A 27575-nucleotide genomic window follows, 5' to 3' on the forward strand; every position below is an offset into this window, starting at 1 on the left:
CCAATGACTTTGACAAGTTTGAAGTATAGTTATTTAATTTTCATGAAAACCATCTCATAATAGTTTTATAGAAGAGGTCAATGGTCCTTAACGGTCAACTGTTGTTAACATAACATAAAACATATATTAGAAGTGTTGTGCACAGATGTCGTGGGTGTGCATCTTTAAAACTCCAAGAACTGGCTATCTTGATGGTTTAAAAGGTGGTGTAAAACTTCTGATTCTAGTCGTAAGCAACCTTTATGCCAAGAACAAGCAGCCAGTATCTCTAAATTACAAGGTTTCATGTACAGTTAGAAAATCTGGATTGTTGTTATTCCTGACCTTGACCTTACTTAAATGACCTTGGATTAGGGTGATGATGCATTGTCAATTCATTAGCAAGCTAAGAGCTAGATTTTCAGGAGTGAAGAATATTTTCTAAAGTTGAAATGTATTTTTTCAGTCTATAAAACCACAGAGCTTCACTCTTGGGACAAAACCACTAATTCTGGGGTTACGAATTTGACAAGTTTGGTACAGGTCTCACGTTCATTAAAACTAAGCACCCAGTTTGTGAGCTGATGTTGAGAGTTAAAAAAGATATTCAAAGATTCCGTACTATTTCACAATATGGTCTTCCCTGGTTCAAGGGTCACAAATTTCATATTTTGATAGAAGTCTCCATGCTCAATATAATTATGCACTTTGTTCCTAGGTGTTCAGGAATGAAGAAGATTTTTAACATTAAAGGTATCTGATACATAAATAGTCTTTCGAAAACATTCTCAGGAAAGGAAGATAAGATTATGCTAAAAACCCTGGTTTTACATCAAAGAGTGTCAACATAGAAAACCCAAGGTTTCTCCGGATGTGTGGAGCACACCAGCATCTCAAGTCAACTCATCAAAGAAGCGAAAGAGGGAAATTCCAGTGGTTTGGCATCATGTTGTTAATGCGTATGGCTCAGTGCTGCACATGTTGATAGAACTTATCATGTAGAAATTTTGAGGGAATTTGTATCAGATTTACAGAAGAGAGTTTGCAACAGCATGGCAGGGAATCATGACAAGATGTATGGTCTCACCAATCCTGTTTGTGATGGGAATGAACTTGATGACAACAGCTATGGAGAAAGAAGCAAGAGGTCCAAGGAATGTACCAGCCACCCATATGAGGTTTCATGGATGACCTCACAGTGACTACATCCACACATATACATAATAGATGTGTTTCAGCTTCAGTGGAAGATATTGTAACTTGGGCACATAAGAAATTTAAATCAAAGAAATCTACATTTTTGGTGCTGAAGAAGGGATGGATCACCTCAGCTCTAATTTTGGTGATTGAGAAGTTCAAGGTGGCTAAATGCAGACTGGTAATGACATTACAAGAATCATGTGATCACAAGACCTATGCACAGACATGGTTGGGATGCAAATGGTCTGCAGTAACATAAGTATACCAAGCAGAGAACGTGCTGGAGTTGCAGGACATTATTGGCAACACATAGAGATGCAGAGAAGGGGTTGGTGTGTCACATTTCCAACAATGGACAGAGGCTGATAAGATAGAGAGTAGGACCAGTGTCCAGGGTGAGGTTAGAAGAGAGGTTGAAAATGCCGGAGGATCATGGGAAGCAGAACTCAAGCAGCAGGGTGCTTGGATGAGATGGGAGTTTCTATAATGCAACATTATATGGTCAGACCTATGGAAGATGGATCAGTTCAGAATTGTGTTTTTATTGAGATCGGTAAATGTACATGATATTCTACCTTCATCTGCAAATCTACAGCATTGGTGACTCACAAAGATCCTGCGTGAAAGCTATGTAGGAGATAGGTACAATGGCAGGTGATCAGATGCACCTATGCAAGGTCGGTAGAGGTGGATACATGACTAAGTACCGAGGGAACTGACTGACGTTGTGGAGAAGGAACAAAGAAACTTCATTCGGGAAGGTGCAAGATCAGAGAACAAGAAAGGATGGAAATCATCAGTGCTCAACAGAGGAGACTGGGAACTTAGGGCAGATTTGAACAGATGGCACGTTTTCTCAGAGACAGTAGATACACCATTGAAACCAGACATAGAGTTGAGGTCTAAACAGTCCAAGATGCTGGTGGACATATAGCTGACATTGCTGAGGAAGGAACTCTATCAAGCACACCAAAGGAGGAGTCTGAAGTATGTAGACCTGATGACAGAGTGCAGGGAGAAGGGCTGGAAGGCAACACAGTTTACTGTTGATGTCTGGTGCAGGGGTTTTCCTGCTCAGTCAGAGTGGAGGCTGTTCCAGAGTTTAGTACAACAGCTGGCAGAGGCAGCAGAACGCACAAACAAGTGGAGCCAAGCTGGATGCCTGGAACCAATGAGCAGAGGTTTGGCCACCACTGCTGACCTTCGAACTGGAGGATGTCATGGTCTGGGGTAACCAGTCAGAGGATTTGGCAAACATACATTAGGTAGAGACAGGATGCCAGGACTCAGATGCTGATGAATATCATCTGTAAGCTTACTTCTAGGTACACATAAAACAGATCCATGGGCCTTAATGGTCATCTTAGTATGAAACACTAAACCCTTGCATATATCTTTGATTAGTTGCGAGTTTAACATTGAATTCGGCTAGCAAGTATTTAAAATCGGCCCGAGAATGCCGCCTCCAGTTTACATAATGGCGCCGGTTCTGACATTTTCCTGGCTAATATGTATACAGAACATTTACATACAGTACCTGCTAGCTAAATGTCTACAGCTTTTCAATGTGTATATGTGAGGAAAAATTACATATAAGAAGCAAATGACTATATGGATTCACAATTTTTCTTGGAAAAGGTATTCTTCATAAAGAACGAATAATGCCAATGGGAGGTTAGGATATACAGATTAAAACTAGGATACCAGGAGGTGAATAATCTAGAACATAATATATCTGTATATGTAAGTATGTCATGACTACCCACATAAGAATTAAACACACACTTTTTATTGCTCTCAAACAGTACACCCACTAATTGTATTATGAAATATCACATACCCTCCTTGAACAATGGCATTTAAAACTTGACATACTACTAAATCTTCCAATAACAAGAAATGTCCCCCTGTGTGGCAATTAACTTTAAAATGTAATGATAATGACAATAAATGGGTCATCTACTAGTCAGGGGCAACCACAATACTAAATTAAATCTCTCTTACATACAAGGTTCTAAAGCTGATAAGCAGTATTTTCTTATATTCAGGGTGATTTGAACAGACATTTCCAAATAACAAGTCATTCGAGTAATTTTGACTTGAAAACCAATGGGATTCATCTTATTTTTAGGGTGTTCTGGTGTACCAAGTTTGATGTTTGTTAGGCAAAAGTTCCTATTAAGATATTAAGTACTTTGACCCTTGACCTTTGACATAGTGACCTAAAATCACTTGGGGTCATCTATTAACTAGGGTGTATGTACCATATTTGAAGTTTGTCAAGCAAACGGTTCTAAAGATACTAAGCAGACAATATCTTTCTGTATCCAAAGTAGTTTGACCATGTGACCTCCAAGTCAATACGCAAGATCGTAAATACCGAGTTAGCGGAACTCTCTTGTAGAAGTCCGGAAGAGCGTGTTGATCTTGGGCATTTTTTGTTTATTCAAACATGGCATATGAAGACGATTTAACCTGTGCTTTCCACAATTAAAAGTATTTTTAAATGAAAGGTTTGTAAAAACGTCTGGATACAGGAAAAATGAATTCCTGAATATAGCTTGTGAAGCTATATATTTTGGCGCAAGCTCTTCTCAGCTTTGGGAATTTCCTGGCTGACAGCAGTGGGAAAAAATCCACCACATTTCCATTAAAATCTATCATTTGTGGATATTTCTGGGTATTATGTTTCTTTCTTGAATCATTACTACAGTCTACTGCAATGCAATGATGGTGCACCATTGTTAAAATCAGGTGAATCGATCACGACAAAAGTTGCAGAACTGGTATTATTTACCAACATGCCCAAATTCTCGCATACTCTGGGTCTCGCGAGACTTTGAAAGGGGAAAGTAAAATTTAAAAGCAAGATGGAAAAAGTAGTCATGATCTTGCACATTGGGTCCATATACTCTTTTGGATGCACCAGTGTACCAAGTTTTAAGTCTGTCAAGCAAAAGGTTCTCAAGATATTAAGTTGACAATATCTTTGTATATCCAGGGTAATTTGACCCTTGACCTTTGATCTCAAAATCAACATGGGTCATCTACTCCAATGATGTACTAGTGTACATGCTTGATGTCTGTCAAGTAAAGGAATCTCAAGATACTGAGCAGGCAATATTTTACTATATATACATTCACTGAATCTTTTCTCTTACATTTCATATTAAATCGATATTGCTTTCATCTGATACAATGAATATGTTTGTTGCAAACTAGTTCTATCCAGTTTTCTAGTTCCATCTGGTCACATAATCATTACCAAATATGGAATGTCATTACAGGACACAATGCATGTTTCTAAACTTTTTCATTTTTTCAGCAAAATTAACTCTTTTTATGCCTAAAACTACTTTAAATGTGTTTTAAATGAAATATTTTGCGTAGTTTTCGAGTTTGAAAGCGATGAAATTAAAATCTTGCGATATGCATATTTTCTTTCGCTAGTTTACGCGCCATTTTGTGTGACGTCATATGCGCCCTTGGGTTTGAAAACATCTATTAGCCATTTCATAAACAGATTAGATTTAATCGACAAAAAACCAATTGTCACGTTAACGGCTTGTAAATAATAATGCATTAAGATGTTTTGTGCCGTGCTCGGGTGTACTAGCTGTCGGTAGAAAGGATTTAGACTGAGTATTTTTCAATTTTTCGAAGGAAGGTACGAGAAAAAAGACGTGGATAATTTTTTTGTTGGAGCAAGAACTTTACCTTAAAAAACACACCCAGTCACCTTTTCAAACATCGCTTGGACAGAGACCCTGATAAACTGTGAGAAAATGGATATATCGAAGCTATAAGCACTGGTAGGCCTATAGCATACATTCTGTTTTGCTCTTCAAATTCAATACACACTCGGATCAACTGACCTTCACCTTGTAACAACATATATCGACGATACAATGTAACTTCTACCAACTGGTAGATTTACAACAACAAAAAATAAAGATACAAAATAATTGAACTTTTAATTATACAAATAATAGAATATTGTATTTCCTAACTTTAAATTGAATTATAAAATTATTTCTTTATTGAACTCGTAGCATCTTAATTGAGTGCGTCAGTAGGCTATAGCGCCGTGCTCCCACTTCGTACTTCCTAAAGACGTGCAGATCACAATTCAAAAATAGTAATAAGATTGCTTTATCAAAATAAAATAATGTGATTACCACTTTAAATTTGAATATTTTTATTGATTTGTGTGTGTGTTGTCTTTTTCTTTCTTTCCGAAATGCATGCGTGACAATAGTTTCTGTGGAAACGAGGGGGTTATTTATATTCGGTCTTAAGACCGAATATAAATAACCCCCTCGTTTCCACAGAAACTAGCGTGACAATAGCTTGGCATAGGGCCTAGTTGTCAACAATTTAACGTATCATAATTTGTCTAATCTAAAAATAAATAATGATTGCACTGTTTATTTTAGAAAAACAGCAGCAATTACAGATGTATAAAGGAATAACATCCCCAAACAGTTTGTAGACAGCGACCCATATACACATTATTTACTCACAATTTTGCCGATTTCATACACGCTTTACTCACTATATTTGGGTATTTACATCGTTATATGTGTGCACTGGTGGCGAACACATATAAAACTCGGACAATTTATCAACATCGATTTAAATGTTGCCCATGATAAATTAATTAGGACCCTAAAAGTTGAGTTTTTAATAATATCTCGCAGTACTTTCACATTCCGAAGGGCGCATGTGACGTCACTGTACCACGTGACTACCTACCTAATTAACTTGACTTTATGAAATCAGGGCTTAGATTTAAGTCTCTATTGTGGTTAATTATCGCAAAATTTCGGCGAACGAACTATTAGAATTAATTACTATAAGCATAAAGAAGACAAAATGCATGTAATATTGTATACTTTGAAAACATGAGATGTGTCCTTTAAAGAAAACATTGGCTGTTCCATTTAACGTAATGAATGGGTCAACCATATGATATTTTAGTATTTAAATCTAGCTTACTTTTAAAAAAAAAACCATAAAAATATAAATAAAATGTCTTTCTTTGTTTTATTGGGTGATTAAGGTAGCAATCAATGCAGATAGAATTTGCATAACCCACTAATGTGGAGGTACTATGTAAGATTCCTAAGCAAATATTTTTCTTTTTATCTTAATATTAATTTAATTTCAAACATTATTTTGAATGATTTTCTGGACAATCCAGTAAGATGCAATCAATTTCTTCTAATCTACACAGTACTCAAATTCTAAAACTTGCAGTAAAGTAATATCTAAAACTTTTATTCACCTCATGAAGGTGAATTGTAAAGAACATTCACAGTAAACAGAGCTTTTGGGACTACTTATTTCTGCTTGCAGTCCTGTAATTCAACAATACCTTACACTGTAATCTATGCACTTACACCAAAGAATTTACTCTCTCAATCCATATGACCTTGATTTATTCAAAACAAGAGGTACTGTGAGCAATGCTCACTAAGAATACCCCCCGCTTACCCCAATCTCCCAAAGGGTGTTAGTAATAGGTATAAACTACCTCTTTTCTGAGTGTAAAAAACAAATGGCATGACAAACCGAACCATATTGCTACTTCGATGTCCAGTGCGCGTGACCTTTGACCTTTTGACCCCAAAATCGATAGGGAACATCTTCATCCCATGGGTAGTCCATATGTATGATATGGTGACTGTAGGTGGAAAGGATAACGCTTTAGAGCCCGGAAACCATATTGCTACTTCGATGTCCAGTGCGCTTGACCTTTGACCTTTTGACCCCAAAATCAATAGGGAACATCTTCATCCCATGGGTAGTCCATATGTATGATATGGTGACTGTAGGTGGAAAGGATAACGCTTTAGAGCCCGGAAACCATATTACTACTTCGATGTCCAGTGCGCTTGACCTTTGACCTTTTGACCCCAAAATCGATAGGGAACATCTTCATCCCATGGGTAGTCCATATATATGATATGGTGACGGTAGGTGGAAAGGATAATGCTTTAGAGCCCGGAAACCATTGCGTCTACAGACGGACGGACGGACAGACAGACGGACAACCCGATTCCAGTATACTCCCCCACAACTTGTTGCGGGGGGTATAATGACCCTGACTAAAGATCATGGCACACTTTTTATAACAAGAAACCTTTGGGTTGCAGTAAGCTGGTATTGGACTTAAAACACTTATCTGAATCACTGTCACTAAAGAGTAAATTTTATATCAGAAGCAGCATCCAATTCAAGAATTAAACAAAGCATCCATAAATGTGATATTAAGCTGGAGACCAAGATCCCTAACCAATGGAACTGAAACAGTTTAAAAATCTATCACCATATATATCACAGTGTAAATTCCCTAGGTCTGATTTAATCAAATACACCTGTTAACAGAAGCAGGAATGAAGCATCCAAATACATGGATCATATGATATCATTATTCAAAATACATGCAATACTATATGTAATGTTTAATAAAACCTGAACTCACTTGTTTCAAGTACAGCCATACTTCATTGCGAATGTCAGCTAAACGTTTAACAGTGTTGACAAAGCTGAGTAGTTTTCCAACCCCACTTGTTACATTGTTCATACACCTTAAAAACAAAAATGTTTTACAGACATGTATGCCCTTGTATAGCAATACCAAATAGAATCATCTTTAAATTTAGAATGTCTGTAATGATCGTGAAAATTTTGGGTTATTTCCTAGTCAGGGGCAACCACAATACTAAGTTTGATGTCTAAAGATACAGAAAAGACATTTTCCAAATAAACAGCCATTTGAATCATGACCTTGTGACATGAAAACCAAGAGGGGTATCTACTGTTTTGGGGGTAACAGTCTACCAAGTTTGATGTCTTTCAAGCAAAGCATTCTTAAGATATAGAACAAACAATATTTTTCTATGTTCAGTTTGACCTTTTACCTTGAGACCTCAAAAGGTTCTTTAAATATTGAGTGGACAACACTTTGTTCTATCAACCTACATAATGTCAAACCAACAGATGCCAACAAATATGCACCCCCCCCCCCCCTTAATGAAAAAGAGGTTCTCAATCAACTTTTGATACCCACATGTATTATTATGTTTAAATTAGTACGGAGTATATGTATTTGTTTCAAGTTCTGTGCCATTCCATCACAACACTCGTAAAATGACTAGACTAAAACTCAGCTGAAGGTGACTTTCAATGCATGCAAGTTGTCTCAACTAGTGAATGATGTATGCACATTCTTTATGCAGTTGTCTGCTCTTGACTTACGTGTTGATCCACTGTTGACAGTTGTCCTGGAGATGCTGAACAGACACTGGCACTGCATGGGATCGCAGTGTTGGCACAAATTCTGAAAACAATGATGGTGAAAAGTTATCACACTGAATTGATGGTACCAGAAATTAGATTTATCCACAAACAGGTGTGTTTAAAAATAGACAGAGTAAATAAGTCACAGTGTGGGTCGTACCTAGTACAGATTTAGGCAAGCATCTAGCAGACATAGATCCAGGAGTTTCTAATAATCCACTGTCTGTAATACAACATAGAAATAATTTCTACACGCTGTAAGTCATTTAAATTCTACAGTCGTTCCAGGTTCCTCACCTGGATACTAGGGTTTTCATTTCTCACAATCTGAATACTTGCTATAATCACCACAGTAAGTCAGTCACACTATTACACTGTTCACAGTGATTTAATTTTGCCATTTTTTTAACTGCAAACATAATAAAATTAAAACCAATATCATGATTTCCAAATTATCATGCAATTTATCTGCATTTTTTAAATGTATACACAGTTTTAAATTCACTTTTGGTTATTTTCACGTTTTCCAAATGAAATCTGTTTTAAATTGACAGTTTTTATTTTCATATTATGTGGTGATTATAGTTATGTTACTTTGACTATAGTGCTAATTTCATTTTTCCCTCTGCAAAAACAATAAAAATACAACAGTAACAAAAATAAAGCTCTAAGTTCTCTAAACCTCAATTCTAATGAACACAAATAAAGCAAATCTTCAGATAAAATAAAGTTTTTCTGAATTCTTGGAAACATCCTTTTTATTTCTCTATTTTAAAAAATTAGTAAGCAAACCCAACAAGGAGACACATTATATCTTAAATATCACAAATGAATTTCTTAGACCATCCCAACCCAAAGCATTATCTATGGACATTACAAAATGAAATAGCTTTCCTTAATAGCTGTCAATTATGTATTCAAAAATGAGTAATCTTATACTAATACATGACATGGAATATTAGGGAGGCTATACTATTGCTATGCAAAATTCATCATAAATTCTAGAAAGTAGTTGTTATATGGATAGAGTAAATTATGGATATAATGAACTATATTATCTACAGATCCCTAGAATTTGCTGTAACTGGGTTCTACTGTAACCAATAATTCATAATAAGTGATACATTACATATTGTTCTTTATGACAAGTGCTTTGAAAATTCTTGTTGATAGTCTGTCAACAAGGAGAGTGAATATCAGAGTCACTAGAACTAAGAACATGGCTTTTCTTTTTCTTTTTGGTATCAACCCATGCACAGAAATGTGGGAGCTAATCACACCAACCCTGTTGTTTCTCCGATGTAACTTTGGTCAAAATACTCAGGAGCAGGTTGCAGGGGACTGAAAAAAAAATCAAATCAAACAGTTAATATACATTAACAACAAACAAAATATGCCCATCCAAGATACTCAGTAATGCAGTTGTCATAAAAGAAAGAATTAGCATCCAAAGAAGATGGTTCTGACTGTGCTCTCTTGATATAGAGTATTATCAACAAAATGTCACTTCAAAGTGAGCTTTGTTAATTACCAAATTGAACAGATTTCTCTCCAGTAAAGTATAACTTGAGAAGCAAAATTTACTACTTTTCAAAATATTCTTGGCACCAATCCTGTCCTTATTAGTACTGTTTTTCCTTCATGATTACTCATAAAAGTATGACCTTGACCTTGAGAATAAAAGGCATCTTACATTTCACCATAGGGAAAATGTGTCTTAGGGTTGATTATCGTAGCCTTATTAGTAATCATTTTATCTTTCCCACAAGGTGCTGATGGATGAACAGATAGACACACAGACACACTGTACCATTATACAACCTGTTTATGATGTTTCAATACGTGTTAACTTAGTTTCATTAGTACTGTTTCTGTCTTGTTTTGAGTTCATAGAAATACCAAAGTAAGTTTAACCTTAACCTAAAAAAACAACAGGCTACTTAATCATATCATTGGGAAAACGTTTAACATATCATTTGGAACTTGTGCAACAACTACAATGGCCTAGAAGATTATGACAGATGAGCTGAAAGTCAGACATGCATATGGAGAGACATGTTTACAGACAGATGCACTGCATGACATCGTATTACAATCCTATCCATCATAGGTATACAAAAAAATTCAATTATATGTACAAAAGCATGCAGATACCAAGAGGTCAATGAGTCAGAATTCTCATCATTTCACGAGATATTAAGCAGACAATATTTTTTATATTTAGAGAATTTGACCCTTGATCAAGTGACTTTAAAATTGATAAGGGTCATTTACTCTTAAGGGGCTACCTGTACACCAAGTTTGAGGTCTGCAAGCAAACAGTTCTCAAGATAAGCAGACAATTCCTATGTACAGAGTGGTTCAATCCTTGACCTTTGGCCTTGTAATTTGAAATCAACAGGGAACATCAATCATTCAGGGCAAACCAGGGTACCAAGTTTTATGTCTGTCAAGCAAAGGGTTCTCAAGATATCAAGCAGAAAATATATTGCTATGTTCGAGTAGGGGAACTAGCATATCAAGTTTGATGTCTGGCAAGCAAAGGGTTCTAAAGATATTGAGTGGACAATATCTTCCTATGTCCAGAGTAGATTGACCCTTAACCTTGTGACATCATTATCAATAGGGGTCATCTACTCTTTAGGGGAAACTAGTATAACAAGTTTGATGTCTGTCAATCATAGGTTCTTAAAGAACACATCGCATGTTTCCAAAGTATACAAATTATATGCATTTTGTCTTTCTTATGCTTATAGTAATTGCTTCTAATCGTTACCTCACCAAAATATTGCAATAATTAGCCACAATATGGATTTAAATCTAAGCCCCGATTTAAAAAAGTCTCATTAATTAGCTAGGTAGTCAAGTGGTACAGCGACATCAAATGCGACCTTCTTGGATCAACCAATTGTGAAAGTAGTGCCTAATTTATTCACCATTGACAACATTTAAATCAATGTTGACAAATTTTCTGAGTTTTATATGTTTTCTCCACCAGTGCATACAAATAGTGATGTAAATACCCAAATGTAGCAAGGAAAGCGAGTATGAAATCGGCAATATTGCGAGTAAACAATGTTTATATGGGTCGCTGTCTACACACTATTTGGTAATGTTATTCCTTTAAACATCTGTAATTGGTGCTGTTTTTCTAAAACAAACAGTGCAATTGTTATTCATTTTTAGATTAGACAAATTATGATATGATACATTGTTGACAACAAGGCCTAGCTACTATCACGGGTGCATTTCGGAAAGAAAGAAAAAATCTTTAAAAATAATCAAATCTAAAGTGGAAATCACAATATTTTATTTTAATAAAGCAATGTTATTATTTATTTTTGAACTGCGATCTGCACATTGTTAGGAAGTGGGAGCATGGCATTATACTGACACACTCAAGATGTTACGAGTTCAATGAGGCATAATTTTATAATTCAATTTAAAGTTAGGAAATATAATATTTTATTATTTATAATTAAAAGTTCAATTATTTTGTATCTTTAAAATTTTTGCAAATCAACCAGTTGGTAGAAACTGGGAGCACAAGTTACATTGGATATGTTGTTACAAGGTGAAGATCAGTTGATCCGAGTGTGTATTGAATTTAAAGACCAGAACACAATGTATATTCTGTAGGCCTAGCAGTGCTTATAGCTTCAATGTAGGTAAAAGTTCTTATGCTGTAGGCCTAGCAGTGCTTACAGCTTCAATGTAGGTAAAGTTCTTGTGCTGTAGGCCTAGCAGTGCTTATAGCTTCGATGTAGATAAAGTTCTTATGTTGTAGGCCTAGCAGTGCTTATAGCTTCAATGTAGGTAAAGTTCTTATGCTGTAGGCCTAGCAGTGCTTATAGCTTCGATGTAGATAAAGTTCTTATGCTGTAGGCCTAGCAGTGCTTATAGCTTCATGTAGGTAAAGTTCTTGATCCAACAAAAAATTATCTATGTCTTTTTTCTCATACTTCCTTCGAAAAATTGAAAAATACTCAGTCTAAATCCTTTCTACCGACAACTAGTATACCTTTAAATGGCATAAAACACCTTAATGCAATGTTATTTACAAGTTGTTAACGTGATAATTGGTTTTTTATCGATTAAATCTACTCTGTTTATGAAATGGCTAATACTGTAGATGTTTTCAAACCCAAGGGAGCATATCACATCACACTAAATGGCATGTAAAATAATGAAAGTAAATATGCATATCGCAAAATTTGAATTCCATCGCTTTCAAACTCGAAAACTACGCAAAATATTTCGTTAAAAACACATTTTAAGTAGTTTTAGGTAAACAAAGAATTAATTTTGCTTATAAAGTTTCGAAACATGTGTTGTGTCCTTTAAGATACTGAATAGACAACACTTGGTTTACCGACCAACCGACATACTGGTTGTCTGAAAGGTCCAAATCATTATGCCCCACCCCAACTCCTTTTCAAGGGGACATAAAAAGTTAAACACACAAACAAACAATATTGGCAAACTTCAATCAAAATCTTAGATCAAATGATAACATATTTGGAAATACATGTATGTGTATATATTTCTATTGATGTCAGTCTACTGTATAATTTTTTCCCCCCAAAGCACCCCCCCCCCCCCCCTAACTCACTGTCAGATGGTATTTCTGGGCTGTAGAAGACAGTGTGAATCTGGTGCACTGTGGTCGTTATCAGCTGAACGATCAGTGAGATCTGATCCTTCACACTAGCGTTTTGGTGGCTTGGGTGAAACAACTGCTGCACTGCTGCCTGTTCAAAATAATCACATTCATACACCAATATCCAACCAAGACAAATGTGGCAACATGTCTTGCCAACAGATCAAGTTGTACCACTACCATACCCTTGATATATGCAATTAATTGGACAGTAAATTAACTGTCTTGAATTTCAATATAGTCTAATTAATCATCACATATCAACTAATCTAAAAGTGTAATGAAGCACACATAAAATGAGATGATAAAGGTGTTATTTGCACACAAAGGTTTTATATCAACCTAAACTGACTTGCATATAATCCATATGAAAAAACTACATGTATATCACCAATAAAACAAAAGAATCCATACATCACTACAGCCACTATAGCTATGATAATTCTGTGCTTGAACTGAATACACATTACACACATACAGGTACAAGTTGAATGTAAATGACCAGAAAACAATTATTACTCACAGTTCTTGCCAGTAGAAATTCATTGAACACCTGCCTGGGGGTGCTGTCTTCTAACACAATAATGGAACACAAAGCTCTAGCTATTTGCTGAAAAAGTATACATATTAACAGCATATATCAAGATATTTTAAAGGAACATTGGGCATGCATAACTTTTTAAGCAACATGATTTAAGTACATCTATCACATAATGATTTAAACTAAAACTTTATCCATAATTTTGGTTGTCTTCCCTTTCTTTCCATTCAGTAAAATAATCACAAGATTAGAGTGACATAGAAGTTGCAATACCTCATCTTTAGCTCCTGCCTGTTTTAGTACATTCCTACAGCCCTGTCAAAATGAAAATCAGTTCTAAATACAGCCAATACAATCAAACCAAAAGTACAGAATCGAGCAAGTTGCAAATGCATGAATGATTATTTTGAGTGACAAACTTGGAGAATTGTGGTCCTGAAGTGACTGATAGCAGCCCACTGTCGAGTCAGTACGGGGAACAGCGTCAGCAGATTCCCCGACTGCTGTGATTCCAGTTGTAGACTCGTGTGAATGTGGCGTGACAACAAGAAATGCCTTGTTGCTGTCAAATAGTCCTCCTCATCCAAAGCACTCCATATCTAAAAATAACAGTTGTGAGATCATAGATTACATAGCCTTATGATTACAGAATATAAATATTCATTATATTCTTATTACTGCACTCCATTTCATTAACTACCATTGTTGGGAATATATAGGGAATAGTGACACAGATGTAGGACATCCATCATGTACAATGAATAGGATTGTTAACACAAAAGAAAAATGAAATCTCTCTATTAATCCTTCAGCTCCCACCATTAATCTTTTTAATCAAGCTAATAAACATTATTCAATTTAATTTATGAATGCAATGCCATTAGCATTAACAATGTTCACAAATAAGGACAATTCTATGACACACGTTCAACTTGGGATTAGCACAGACAGTGACACTAACACAACTTGAGATCACCAGTGTCTCACACAACTTGAGATCACCAGTGTCTCACACAACTTGAGATCACCAGTGTCTCACACAACTTGAGATCACCAGTGTCTCACACAACTTGAGATCACCAGTGTCTCACACAACTTGAGATCACCAGTGTCTCACACAACTTGAGATCACCAGTGTCTCACACAACTTGAGATCACCAGTGTCTCACACAACTTGAGATCACCAGTGTGTCACACAACTTGGGATCACCAGTGTGTCACACAACTTGGGATCACCAGTGTGTCACACAACTTGGGATCACCAGAGTGTCACACAACTTGAGATCACCAGTGTCTCACACAACTTGGGATCACTAGTGTCTCACACACCTTGAGATCACCAAAGACAGTGACACTCATACCACTTGGAATCAGCACAGGTGATGACAGGAGTAATATGATATCATAAAAGTTTTGGGAGGACATTCTGACAGGCAGAGTGAAAGGATAATTACTACATGTACAGTGCTCCAAGTTGCGAGTAAAATTGATTTTGTGACTAGAGATTATATTTAAGTCGCATTTTTGCGAGTGGAAAAAAATTGAGCATCCAGTAAAATTTTGTAATCGGGATTGGAAGTCTGAATAAATATTTTTCAGTCTTGGTCAAAACAGCGTTTGAAAGCAATCAAGATGGCAGTAAAATGAGGGTTAAAGCACTTTAGATTTAGTAAAAATCAGTATATGCACCCAGGGGTGCATGAGCCGAGTTGCATGGGATACATTGTAAAGCCAGGAATGACGTGGTATATTTATAATTGTGAAGAACTAATTTCAGTTTTAAACATTTCGAGTTACTGTCTAGAAACCATATTTGTCTGAAGTTTTCAATCTATATTTGGTCACTGTGACCTTGACCTTTGTTCTCCAAAATTAATAGGGGCCTTGCTTTGTTGGTATCCAACAATATATCCAAGTTTCATTTGATTCAAATTAAAATTTTTAGAGTTATCCTCCGGAAACCAAAATCCTTTTGGAATTTTAAATCTATTTTCAGTCACTGTGACCTTGACCTTTGACCTATTTTCTCCAAAGTCAATAGGGGTCTTCCTTACCTGGTACATAACAATATCTTCAAGTATCATTTGATTCGGATTTAAACTTTCTGAGTTATCATCCGGAAACCAAATATTTCTGAAATTTTCATTTTATATTCGGTCACTGTGACCTTGTCCTTTGTTCTCCAAAATCAATAGGGGTCTTCCTTACCTGGTACCCAACAATATATCAAAGTTTCATTTGATTCAGATTTAAACTTTCGGAGTTATCATCCGGAAACCAAATTTTTCTGAAATTTTCATTCTATATTCAGTCACTGTGACCTTGACCTTTGACCTTTTTTCTCCAAAATCAATAGGGATCTTCCTTACCTGGTACCCAACAATATATCAAAGTTTCATTTGATTAGATTGTAAACTTTTCGACTTATCATCCGGAAACCAATTGTTGACGCCCAACTGCCCGCCCACATCACCAAACCAATAGCCGAGTTCAACTTCGTTGCAACTCGGCTAAAATATAGAAGCCTCGGCCTAGTATATGTAACGAAGAAATTCAAGAATCACAAGGAGAAAGTTCTGCATTTAAAGATGACGTAGCTTTGTCTAAAGAAAAATGCAAAAGTAAAGGAAGAACCCCAGTCTTATACAGAGATTGCAAAATGTTTTGCAGAATTTGTGAGGCCAATCAGACAGCAACGTCCACCATTTCTGGACACCCAATGTCCGATTTTACCACGACCTGGTGTACATCTTTCAAATGTGGAAGTGTGACTATTCACGGTAACAGTAAGAAACACGTCTTGTCCGTGACTGCATTATTAGCAGTAAGTCGAGCGGGGCAACTGTTGCAGCTAATTTTCACAGACAATTACAAACTCAGGATGTATGTAGTGTTCTTATTGATGCTGGTACTGATTGTTCAGCAAAAGATCCAACAAAACTAGGAGCTCTTATTCGCATAACATGATAAGCAGTGAAGGCCCACTTATTGAGGACTTTAAAGCAAATCCTTGTTTGGAAAGCTAGGTTTTCTTCCCCAGAAGCATACTGTAAAATATACAGGATGGCCCAATGCAATACAACTTTTGCCAGAGTAAATACTTGATTTGTTAGCATCAAGCATGTTTCACAGCACATTTCTATTCAGTTTAAAAATAAAACAAACAAAACGCATACATGGGTGTTGATTTTTTTCTTGAAATATATTCAAATTAAAATGAAACTTGTAGGTCTTATTTACAAAATCTTTTACCATGGCGAGTAGAAATTTTGAACATGGCGACTAGAAATATGAAAATGGCGACCAGAAATATTTCTAAGTCGCCATTTTGCAACCCGATTGTAGATGTGACTTGGAGCACTGAATTGTACCAAACAAACACTTGGTTGGGAATACTATATCAAAGTTACCTTTTCCGGCATATCCAGAAGAAACTTAATTTGGGAGGCAATACCATAAAAACGAACTTCCTGCTTTTTCCTACAAATAAAAAGAAATCATATACTAAGATGCACTGTCCAAAATAACACTTAATTAAAAACACTTTAACAGGCATGTTGTAATTGCAAATAAAATACTGAACACATTCTTTGAATTCACTTTATATTAAATTCATGCTTTACATTTCCATATCATATTGTATAAAAAAGGTTTTTTTAAAACATTATTTTACTGTGGTTTTGATTTCATGGACTTATCCCTCAGTGAAAATTAAAATGCAAAGAAAAATAAGGCTAAATATAATATAATGGTTGTAACATCACAGCTTCAGTAAAATTTCAAATCTGAATTCAGAGCTAGACTAAGACTATCTCACCCATCTTCTTGGCCTATTCTCTGCTGGAAAGAAGAACCCTTTATCATATGTCTTTGTTTTAACTGTTTACACATGTCCTCCATCTTCGCTATAGATGACATTACCTGCAATGAATACACCGGTACATGTACACAGTGAAACGCTGAGTGGTAGTACTAATACTAAGGATTAATAATCAAATTTGAAGGAAGGGGTGGAGGGGAGATACTGGATAACTTGTGCATCAAGTTCTAAGTTTGTGTATCTGATGAGTATGCACAGTGTGTAGTTTGTGTGTCTGATGAGTATGCACAGTGTGTAGTTTGTGTGTTTGATGAGTATGCACAGTGTGTAGTTTGTGTGTTTAATGAGTATGCACAGTGTGTAGTTTGTGTGTCTGATGAGTATGCACGGTGCATAGTTTGTGTGTCTGATGAGTATGCACAGTGTGTAGTTTGTGTGTCTGATGAGTATGCACAGTGTGTAGTTTGTGTGTCTGATGAGTATGCACAGTGTGTAGTTTGTGTGTTTGATGAGTATGCACAGTGTGTAGTTTGTGTGTTTGATGAATATGCACAGTGTGTAGTTTGTGTGTTTGATGAGTATGCACAGTGTGTAGTTTGTGTGTTTAATGAGTACGTACAGTGCAGTTTGTGTATCTGATGAGTATGCACAGTGCATAGTTTGTGTATCTGATAATTATGCACAGTGCATAGTTTGTGTATCTGATGAGTATGCAAAGTGTGTAGTTTGTGTGTTTGATGAGTATGCACAGTGAGTAGTTTGTGTGTCTGATAAGTATGCACAATGGAAGAAGGATATCAAACAATCGTTTCCGTTTTGTACAGACATAATATTGTGATCTGGTTCTCTTCTTATTACTAAGCGTACAATAACTTCCATTTCCAGAGGGGAATTTGGATCCCCCACTCTAGATCTGCACATGATTCAGATATTGTTTTTAGTGATGTTTTGCGCACATGCCAATAAATGCTAAGTGAGCGGTGGGTAGGATGGGTAGAGTGTTAATGCAGGAAAGGAAAGGCCTCGGTATGTGTGAAAATTGTCTACTACTTGACTATGACATACATGTAGAACACTTGTTCCAATACATTAACACATGTAAGGTACACGTGAATCTGAAAACAAAGAATTATTACTGACACGTAGCTACAGGGGAACTTGGTCCCCACTTTCTTTTTTGACAAAGTAGTTTTTCCATATTTTACATGCGTTCGAGTTATATACACCCCCCCCCCCCCCCATATAGTAGTAGTAGTAGTGAATGCTTGTTGATATGATGAATTGAACCTATGACCTGATGCACGAAATGTACAGTATATAGGTACTGTGTAAACAAGTAAATCCTGTGCATGTATACAAAATTAACTAGCCAGGTATATATCTGATAGAAATAATGTTATAACATTTTTCTGTGTTATACACAAATGAAACAATATTAAAGGTGCAAGCAGTAACTCTGGAGCATGCGTTTTTGAGTTTATTGGCAAATTTTTTTAATCTATACGTATAGATAGTCGTATCACATGACGGCATGTACACTTCAATGTTCAATGCTAATGTAAGCCTTTAAACAAGATGAAATTTTTATAGCTCTACATCAGATTTTTTTTTTAAAAATCCTGTGTACTTTATAATTGAAACCAACTTCGTTATTGTGTTTGGTTTCCACTACTGTACCAGCTGAGCTAATATGCCCTATCAACCCATTCTGATGTCAGTTTTGATAAATGACATCCATTTATCAAAATATAGATAGGCAACATTTTCTGCCTACAGACAGGCATAGAAATATAGATAGGCAACGTTTTCTGCCTACAGACAGGCGCATTTGGTTATAAGCCTAGATTACATCTGTAAATGTACAATAGTATAATAGTCTTTGACAAAATGTTTCAAATAATGCATTTTCCATTGAATTTAGTTATCAAAGTATTCATAACCCAGATAAATGTTGCTTCTTTATGGATGTAAGATGATGTAATGAAAGAAAGCAAAAGTGAGCAAGCTCACATACCCCTTGCTCCAACATTGCTTGACAATGCCTCACATAATGAATGGTAATGCTATGCATTACTGCAAGAACAGGACAGATGGGCTCAAAATTCTAAATTCAAAAGGGGCATAACTGCCAAAAAAAATTATTGAATCAGTATTTCCTGGGAATATGCACATCTACATAGTGTGTCCTTATTAACTACAAAGTTTCGCGAAATTTTGTTGAGCAGTCTCAGAGGAGTTGTGCTGACAAGAACAGAACAGATGGGTTTGAAATTCTAAGTTTAAATGGGGCATAACTCCCAGAAAAATTATTGAATAAGAATTTCCTGGGAATATGTGTAAGACTCTAAAGTGCGATGGTTGCTCCAAAGTGCGATGGTCACGCCAAAATGCGATGGTCTGCGCCAAAATGCGATGGTTTGTTAACGTTACGGATGCCAAAGTGCGATGGTCACGCCAAAGTCCGATGGTGCGGGGTTCAGCAACGTTTGTGACGTCAAGTTACTGTGACGTCATTCTTAACGTCTTTCAAAATAAAACTGAAGAAATGCAACATGGACGACAGTAATAGCAAGGTTTACACTGTTGAGAATAGTGAGAGAAGCATAGTACATTTGTACTCTCTACTTCGCCCAAACATTCTTTAATTCATGATACATCTGGGACACAGACAAAGAGGCCCCTACATGTCTGCCATGTACTGCAAGGACACAAAAATGTTTCTGTTATCACATAGGCAAATACACTGATAAATCACGTCTCATCAGAACTAAGTAGTCTGTGTTCTCTGGAAGTGTTATGCACAGATGTAAGATGTTAAAATTAATAGAAAATCTTACATTCTGAGCACTGTTCTTCATTTCTGTGATGGTATCAGCAGCCTCTATCAAATCTCTGTATCTCTCTCTGAAGAAGAGAACTATTACTATATACAACCACATATCATACACTATATAAAAATTCTATTATTTTGAAAATATACATTTTTTGATATGAAGGAAAATTGAAGCAATTTAATGTAAAGAATGTTAATGTATTGCATAATGCATGCACATTATTTTATGATTCTGTGAGCGGTCTAAAATGCATCTTTAGCACTAGTCTAAAACGCATCTTAAGCACTGGTCTAAAACGCATCTTAAGCATTTCAAAACTTTGAAAGATATAGTACATCAGAAACTCACACAGGAACATGTTTGCTGTGTGTCATTACACTGAAGTGATCATTCTAACAGGTAAAGCTTTCTTAAATAATCCAAAACTGCTAGATATAACATTTCACGAACATCAAAACAAATTGAGAAATTTGAAGCAGCACTCTGATCCATCAGCACTTGAGCCTATCCTGAGGAGGGTGCTTATAATGGCAGTTATTGAGAGGAACGTTACATATAATGCCAAAATTCTTGAAATTAAATTCTAATTCCCGAGATTTTGAAGTACAAGAAATATCTCATCTTATTTCCTATGCAGCTTGTAAGACAAGTTTTGATTGGTAAACAAGGCAGATGTAAATTTCTGTAAACCTTGGTGAAAGTGAAGATAAATAATGTGATGTCACAATGCACTGTCTCTCCAAATGCAAAGAAAAAGAAATTTTACGACATTTGTTCCTTCGAATGTATTCTTCACCATTCAATATATTGTAACATCATGTTATAAACAAGTGAAACATCCAATATGCCTTTCTTTATTTCCATCACTAAATAATTACATGTAATATCATTAGTTTACGTCGGAAGTAAATTCGTCCCCCAGGCCAGTTAAGGATGTACGGAGATTTATCTGGGACAGTAATCCACACAACGAGCAGCTTCAGAGGTAAATCCCAGTACACCCTTCATTGGACCTGAATAACTAATTACATCTTAATTAATGACCCACCCAACCATGATCCGCAAATCTTCTTTCTTTCTCTCTATGTCAGCTCTGAAAATTTATAAATCATCATTAGTTTTATCAGCATAATAATGAATAATACAATGAATGTATAGCTTTAATTTGCTACCTCTCAATCTGATACTTTCAAGGTATGTAAAATTGTAATGTCAAAATGTGCTGCAATGAAAACAAGACCAATGGGACTGCTACTCCCTGCAGAATGCATCCTAAACTGGGTATATTTGAGAAACTATTAATTCTTGAACATCATATGTTTTCTAGATTACCTTTGATGCAGATTGATAGTAAATATGTGATACACATACTGCAAAATCATTGCCCATACTAAAATTTCACAATCCAATCCTTATGTCCTTCAAGTGTTCTAATTGGCCTTGAAGTACCGGTATTCTAATTGAATTTGACAGCATCATGACACAACTTCTAATAAAGAAAAACCATTGTGTCAATCCTGCTGTAAGATAGTAACAAGCCTTAGTGCACTTAGCAGAGCATCTGTAACCATGGGCACATTTTGATCATATGTCACTTGTAATAAGCTTTAAAAGACTTAAATACTATCCTTAATCAGGCCCTGGGACCATGTAACAAACTCAGACTAAGTCTAAATTTCAACCACCTGTAAGATGTTCATTACTTTTGAACTGTAACTCTAATTTGCAGACACTAGAAATTAGATGAAGCAAAATTGAATAACAATTCTATTTTGGAATGATTTACTTCTCATTCATTTCATCGCAACATTCAGATTTTGACAAGCTTAAGATGTTTCATAATTCTTAGGCCAGGGTCACTAGAGCATAAAATGTAGGTAAAATGCATCATCTGGACCATGAGTTGGAAGAAACATCCCATGATGTGTCATATGAGCAGGTATGCATTGGATTCCTTGTATGGGAAGATGAGAAGATTTTTAAAAATACTGTCCTTCACCTTGTGTCTATTGGTTTACAGACAGACGGATGGGCACACAGATGCACGGACACAATGTATACCCCCACAGTATATAACATAACCATATCCTTATATAGCATGGAGAAAAAAAAACTTGTTAATTTCAAATGAAGTGATGACATATTTTGCTCAAAAACATGTGACAAGTTACTTGGAGCAAATTCAAAGGCATATATATGGTAAATACTCATTTTATTATATAAACCATGTTTTCATTACTCTGTAATCTGAGTACAAATAAATCATTCATAACATGAAATGAAACCAAGATGCCCCCCCCCCCCCCCTCCACCTCCAGTAGGGGTGAAACGATACAGTACCTTCTCGATTCGATTCAATTTTCGATACTTTAGTCTCAATTCGATGATTTTCGATTCGATACAATAGCATGTACCAAATTCTTTATAATGCTAAGATTTTTTTATGTTTCGTTGTATTTATTGCTCTCTGCAAATAAATTCTACATAATGTAAAACCGTTTAACATAAAGCAACACTCTTATCACTTGTCCTAAAGCCGAAATGTCGCCATACCCAGGATTTATACATTGGGGGTGCATTTTTCAACTCGACTGCGTCCATTTTGATACAGCAAAGCTTACTCGTATGTTGATTGGGCAATTTTTAATTCCATTGGCTAATCAGAAACTGTGTTATCAAGAGCAATGTGTGCTATGATTTTAGAACCGTATCGAACCAAAACAGACCCCGAATAAATCGAACATCGAATCGAGGCCACTACATCGCGATTCGGCTGCATCGCGATGCATCGTTTCACCCCTAACCTCCAGTGGTGCAAAATTGAAAAAGGTTAAACATATGCATCATTAATTGATAGTAGTGCCAAAACAATTCAAGATATTGAGTGGACAATATCTTCCTATGTCCAGAGTGGATTGACCCTTGGCCTTGAAAATCAATATGGGTCCTATTCTACTCATAACCAACTCACATATGAAATATCAAGTGATATTGATTGGACAACATGTGTTCTAACAACCAACATACCAACAGGGGCAAAGCAATATGCCCCTCTTCTTTGAAGGAGGGCATAAAAAGTACATCCTCTACCTTGTTTTCTTTTCAATTTCTCTGATTTCTTCAACTGTGAATTTCTCAAACAAAATGTTGGTATCCATTTCATGTACAGGCAAGGCTAAAATGAAAAATACAAAATTCTAAAAATGTAAATCTAAATGTTCAAATTAGATTGAAAAAGGAAAATAAAACAGTTAGTGTTTACAATCAATTTCATCAATATACCGTATTCTATCTAGGATCAGTATCAAATGATACCAGAAATATTAAAATGTCATATTAACTAAAACAATAGCACAAAAACCATCGGAACATAACCTTACTCAGACCCTTCTAAAAAGACAATAACTGGCACATCTAGTTAGAGCACACTACTGGTCATATTCTACACTCTGCTACACTTAATCTCAACTTATACAGTGTCTGTGTATATTGAATGTTCTACTGTCAAAATGATACGAGTCCTTTACACCCAGTTTGATTGAAATTGGCCCAGTGGTTCTTGAGTAAAAGATTTTTAAAAGATGCCACAAAAATTTCAATAAATCATACATGTAATTATCTCCAGTTCAAAAAGGGTGTGGCACTTAGTTTGAAGAAATTTTAATTCTCTTTACCCAAGGAAGCTTTGTGGCAAGTTTGGTTGTTGAGAAGAAGTTTAAAATTTTAAAAGTTTACAAAGGGACGGATAGATGGACATCCGACAAAAAGTTACCAGAAAAGTTCACTTGAGCTTTTGGCTCAGGTGAGCAAAAAGTCCCGGGATTTGATAAATTGAGAAATATCCAATAAATTTTTAATTGGGAGTGGGGCCTTTTATCGGACCCACATACAATGAATACAAACCCCTGCATATGTAATACATATTATTGACATTTCATTGGCAGTCCAAAACTGTACAAAAAATTGTAAAGATACATATATAAAAAAGAAAAAAAAAATTTCTTTAATATATGGAACTACAACTGACTAAGTTCATTTTGTTTGGACAATTACCGGTGTGATACCTTTTAAAGTAAACATGACTTCATGTTCATCATGTGCAATACGGAACTTTCGGGATGTGCTGGAACGACCGATTATATTTGACATTTATACACCATGGTCACGCAATAATAACCAATTGTAGGGCAAAGTTGACATCAATACAAATGATGTTTCGCTAGCCGACGGTCCATAAAGAGTTATGTGCAGTCCCACGATGACGATCCATGTCACTTATTGGTGCTTAGTAGATGGAAGGGAAAAGGCTCATTTAGACAAGTATCATTGGATGCAAGGCGTGAAGTTTTACAGATATCCTCAAGATATTCCCTAGATTTATTTCCCTCGCCAAACCACATAATCTAATCAAATGCCTGCAGTGATTCCTTTCTTTCAAAGATAGCATTGAAATGCAGGAATTAGATAGCAATTGAAGTATCACATGCTTGTTTACTTAGTTGTTATTGTAATCCGGAAGTGACATGCCCTACAAATTATGTTTAACGCACAATAAAAGTCTGAGTGGATCCATATCTCGAAAGTCCCATATTGACAGCTCATTGTTGTTTTGCTAAATAGATACCAAAAAATCTAAATTTTAATCAAGAACAATAATCTTTCAGAAGGATTACAATTTGTCAGTCTTCCAAATGATCCGTGAGAAATCATATGTACACAATGTAACAAAATTAAATCTGAAGTTTAAGCATATATCTTTGATAATAAATCGACTGAACTTCAGAAAAAGTTAGTGTTTATGATCACTTTCTATTTTGTACAGAAACTGTACACATTAGGAGAGGTCAGAATTACATGTGGTGACTTCATGTTATGAGTAGCTAACAATGAAATTACTGACACAGACCCACGTCGTCTTGCTACGTTATATAAGTGTATGGGACACACTGCAACTGGGAGACCGAGAGTCAGAAAATGTTAAGACTGCATGATTACTCTAAATTATCAATCCATCCACTACACCTGAGAATGGATATTCAAATACTTGATATTGCAATAACCAAAATTATCTAAAATTTATCAGTAAGATAGAGTTTTACAACAAAAATAACCCTTCTAAATGACAAACGTCAAACCTCAAGTAAAGAATCCGAAAGAAGGTTATTTTGTTTTTAATTTACTAGGATGCAAAGTCACATTTAGATCTATTAGCGTCTTAGTCTTGTGCAATAACAAAAGTCTAATTATGCTCTTGGATATTACAAAATTTGTAGGATATCCTGAGACTTGTGATTGAAGTATCTTACATTTTGCCGATGCCAATTTCTGCTTGTCCATGTTGGCATAAGATGGAGAGTTCCTTGAAGGGAGATAATGTCAGTCCGTTCTTATGCGAGTTTATATCTTTTTACACCGACTTTAATTTTGATCGATATCTCGTTTTGGACGAGATTTGATTGCTTCCTGTAAAAAAAAAAATTTCGACACAGGACAGAAGAAAAGAAAAAAAAAGTCCAATAATTTTTATTTTTTTGTGGTTACACAGAGAAGAGTTCGTATGTCAACATCATCTACAGTATCCCCCGGGCCGTCTGGTGTTGGTGAGTATATCTGGGGGATTTGGAATGAGACAATTTGACAATGACACCCAGTTGTTTTCTTTCACATTTGACACATATCATATGTCATATGTAATAAATTGACAAACACTGCAAGATAATGTGATTAGAAATGGTTTTGATAATTGACAATTTTGCATCACAAAACTCCTTTCTACGATCATTATGAGGTTAGTTTTGGTCCAGGGACCTTTTCCATACTTAAAAAAAAAAACATTTGGGGGAACATGTTAATCAGTCTTATTAAAACCACCCCCCCCCCTTCTCCTATCGTCGTCAGGAGAAGGGGGGCTGGTTTTACTCAGACTGCATGTTAATATATGTCTTACGGCATGACCATTTTTGAGGGTATCAGCATCTATAGAATCTATATCCATAACAGGAACAAAAATTATCCCGAAGTTTGCACCCAACACTCTATCAAAGCATCCTCCTAACTTTGATAGACCATTTGGCCCACCTATTCATTGAACATTGGAAGCATAACGCAATTGATGTGAACAGTGCATTGTGACGTCAAATTCAGCGCCGGTTTTAAGCCCATTTACAAACATAGAAGACCAGGGCTTCATTCAAGATCGGGGCTAGGTATAGTGGCTGATTTTTGCCATTTGACAATTTGTCGTCTTTTTCATTATTTTGAGGAGGAAAGTAGCGAATTTTATCATTATGTTGACTTTTCGTTAGTTCGGGACAAAAAGGTGGCTAAATATCATTTTGTAGTCTATTTGCCTCAAAATAACAAATAGATGATTATAAGTGTAAAATGGCACAAATTATCCACCATACCTAACCCCTAGGCTAACCACTACGATCTTGAAAGCAGTCATGGTACAATCGCGTTGATTGAGGAGTGATTATATATGACTAAGAAAATAGGATTTACATGCTCTTACGGATTTCATGTAACATCTCAGAATGACGTGAACTTGGGTATACACGATATTCAAGGTGGAGAAATACATGTCCTTGCGGTTGCATTTGAAACTACGCCATTTTGACCAAAATTTTCAAGTTCAATAAGTATGGTTTACTTTTTCATCAGTTTTTTATATTTCCCTTTTCAACAATGGGAAGATCGGTACCTTTAGGCTTGTGTCAGAAATATTCAGCACTATATCTGTTATCGCTGGCACTTTGTCTTTTCTTACCAGTAATACAATTTACCGAATTGATATCACCCATGCACAATTTTATTGAGTTATTGAATAAAAATTTATTTGTTACAATTTTGTTATGGTTTGTTTCTTTAAAATAAAACATTGAGCATTTGAATTAAATACACGTATTAACACTTCGCTGCTTTATCTTATTTCCTTACGTTGGCCTTTGTAATTTTCTGACATATAACTTGACATTTGTTATTTTTCATCAATTGCAGTCAACTATAAATAACAATAATAGCCCAGGGTGGGGCAACCCGTAAACTATAAATTACAATAATAGCCCAGGGTGGGGCAACCCGTAAACTACAAATTACAATAATAGCCCAGGGTGGGGCAACCTGTAAACTATAAATTACAATAATAGCCCAGGGTGGGGCAACCTGTAAACTATAAATTACAATAATAGCCCAGAGTGGGGCAACCTGTAAACTACAAATTACAATAATAGCCCA

At 35.8% G+C, this 27575-nt stretch overlaps 2 protein-coding genes across 3 annotated transcripts in view; one reads left to right on the forward strand and one right to left on the reverse strand.

The window, feature by feature from the left end:
• LOC125652871 (conserved oligomeric Golgi complex subunit 1-like) overlaps positions 1 to 25791 on the reverse strand; it is a 41081-nt gene extending 15290 nt beyond the window's left edge. For both annotated transcript variants that reach the window (XM_056165897.1, XM_048882315.2), the window contains exons 1-14: positions 25646 to 25791; positions 23430 to 23514; positions 21388 to 21432; positions 20343 to 20409; positions 17503 to 17606; positions 17096 to 17165; positions 14105 to 14284; positions 13959 to 14000; positions 13668 to 13754; positions 13097 to 13235; positions 9769 to 9825; positions 8645 to 8707; positions 8443 to 8524; positions 7667 to 7772 (exon numbers count right to left, since the gene is read on the reverse strand). In XM_056165897.1, coding sequence (XP_056021872.1) covers positions 7667 to 7772; positions 8443 to 8524; positions 8645 to 8707; positions 9769 to 9825; positions 13097 to 13235; positions 13668 to 13754; positions 13959 to 14000; positions 14105 to 14284; positions 17096 to 17165; positions 17503 to 17606; positions 20343 to 20409; positions 21388 to 21432; positions 23430 to 23514; positions 25646 to 25676 — 1158 coding nt within the window. In that variant the 5' untranslated portion in view covers positions 25677 to 25791. The remainder of the gene's footprint in view (positions 1 to 7666; positions 7773 to 8442; positions 8525 to 8644; positions 8708 to 9768; positions 9826 to 13096; positions 13236 to 13667; positions 13755 to 13958; positions 14001 to 14104; positions 14285 to 17095; positions 17166 to 17502; positions 17607 to 20342; positions 20410 to 21387; positions 21433 to 23429; positions 23515 to 25645) is intronic.
• Positions 25760 to 27575, forward strand: part of LOC125652872 (aryl hydrocarbon receptor nuclear translocator homolog) — a 34293-nt gene continuing 32477 nt past the window's right edge. The window contains exon 1 of the mRNA XM_048882316.2: positions 25760 to 25939. Coding sequence (XP_048738273.2) covers positions 25897 to 25939 — 43 coding nt within the window. The 5' untranslated portion in view covers positions 25760 to 25896. The remainder of the gene's footprint in view (positions 25940 to 27575) is intronic.

This window comes from Ostrea edulis, chromosome 5 (assembly GCF_947568905.1).
Source record: "Ostrea edulis chromosome 5, xbOstEdul1.1, whole genome shotgun sequence".
Taxonomy (NCBI): Eukaryota; Metazoa; Mollusca; class Bivalvia; order Ostreida; family Ostreidae; genus Ostrea; species Ostrea edulis.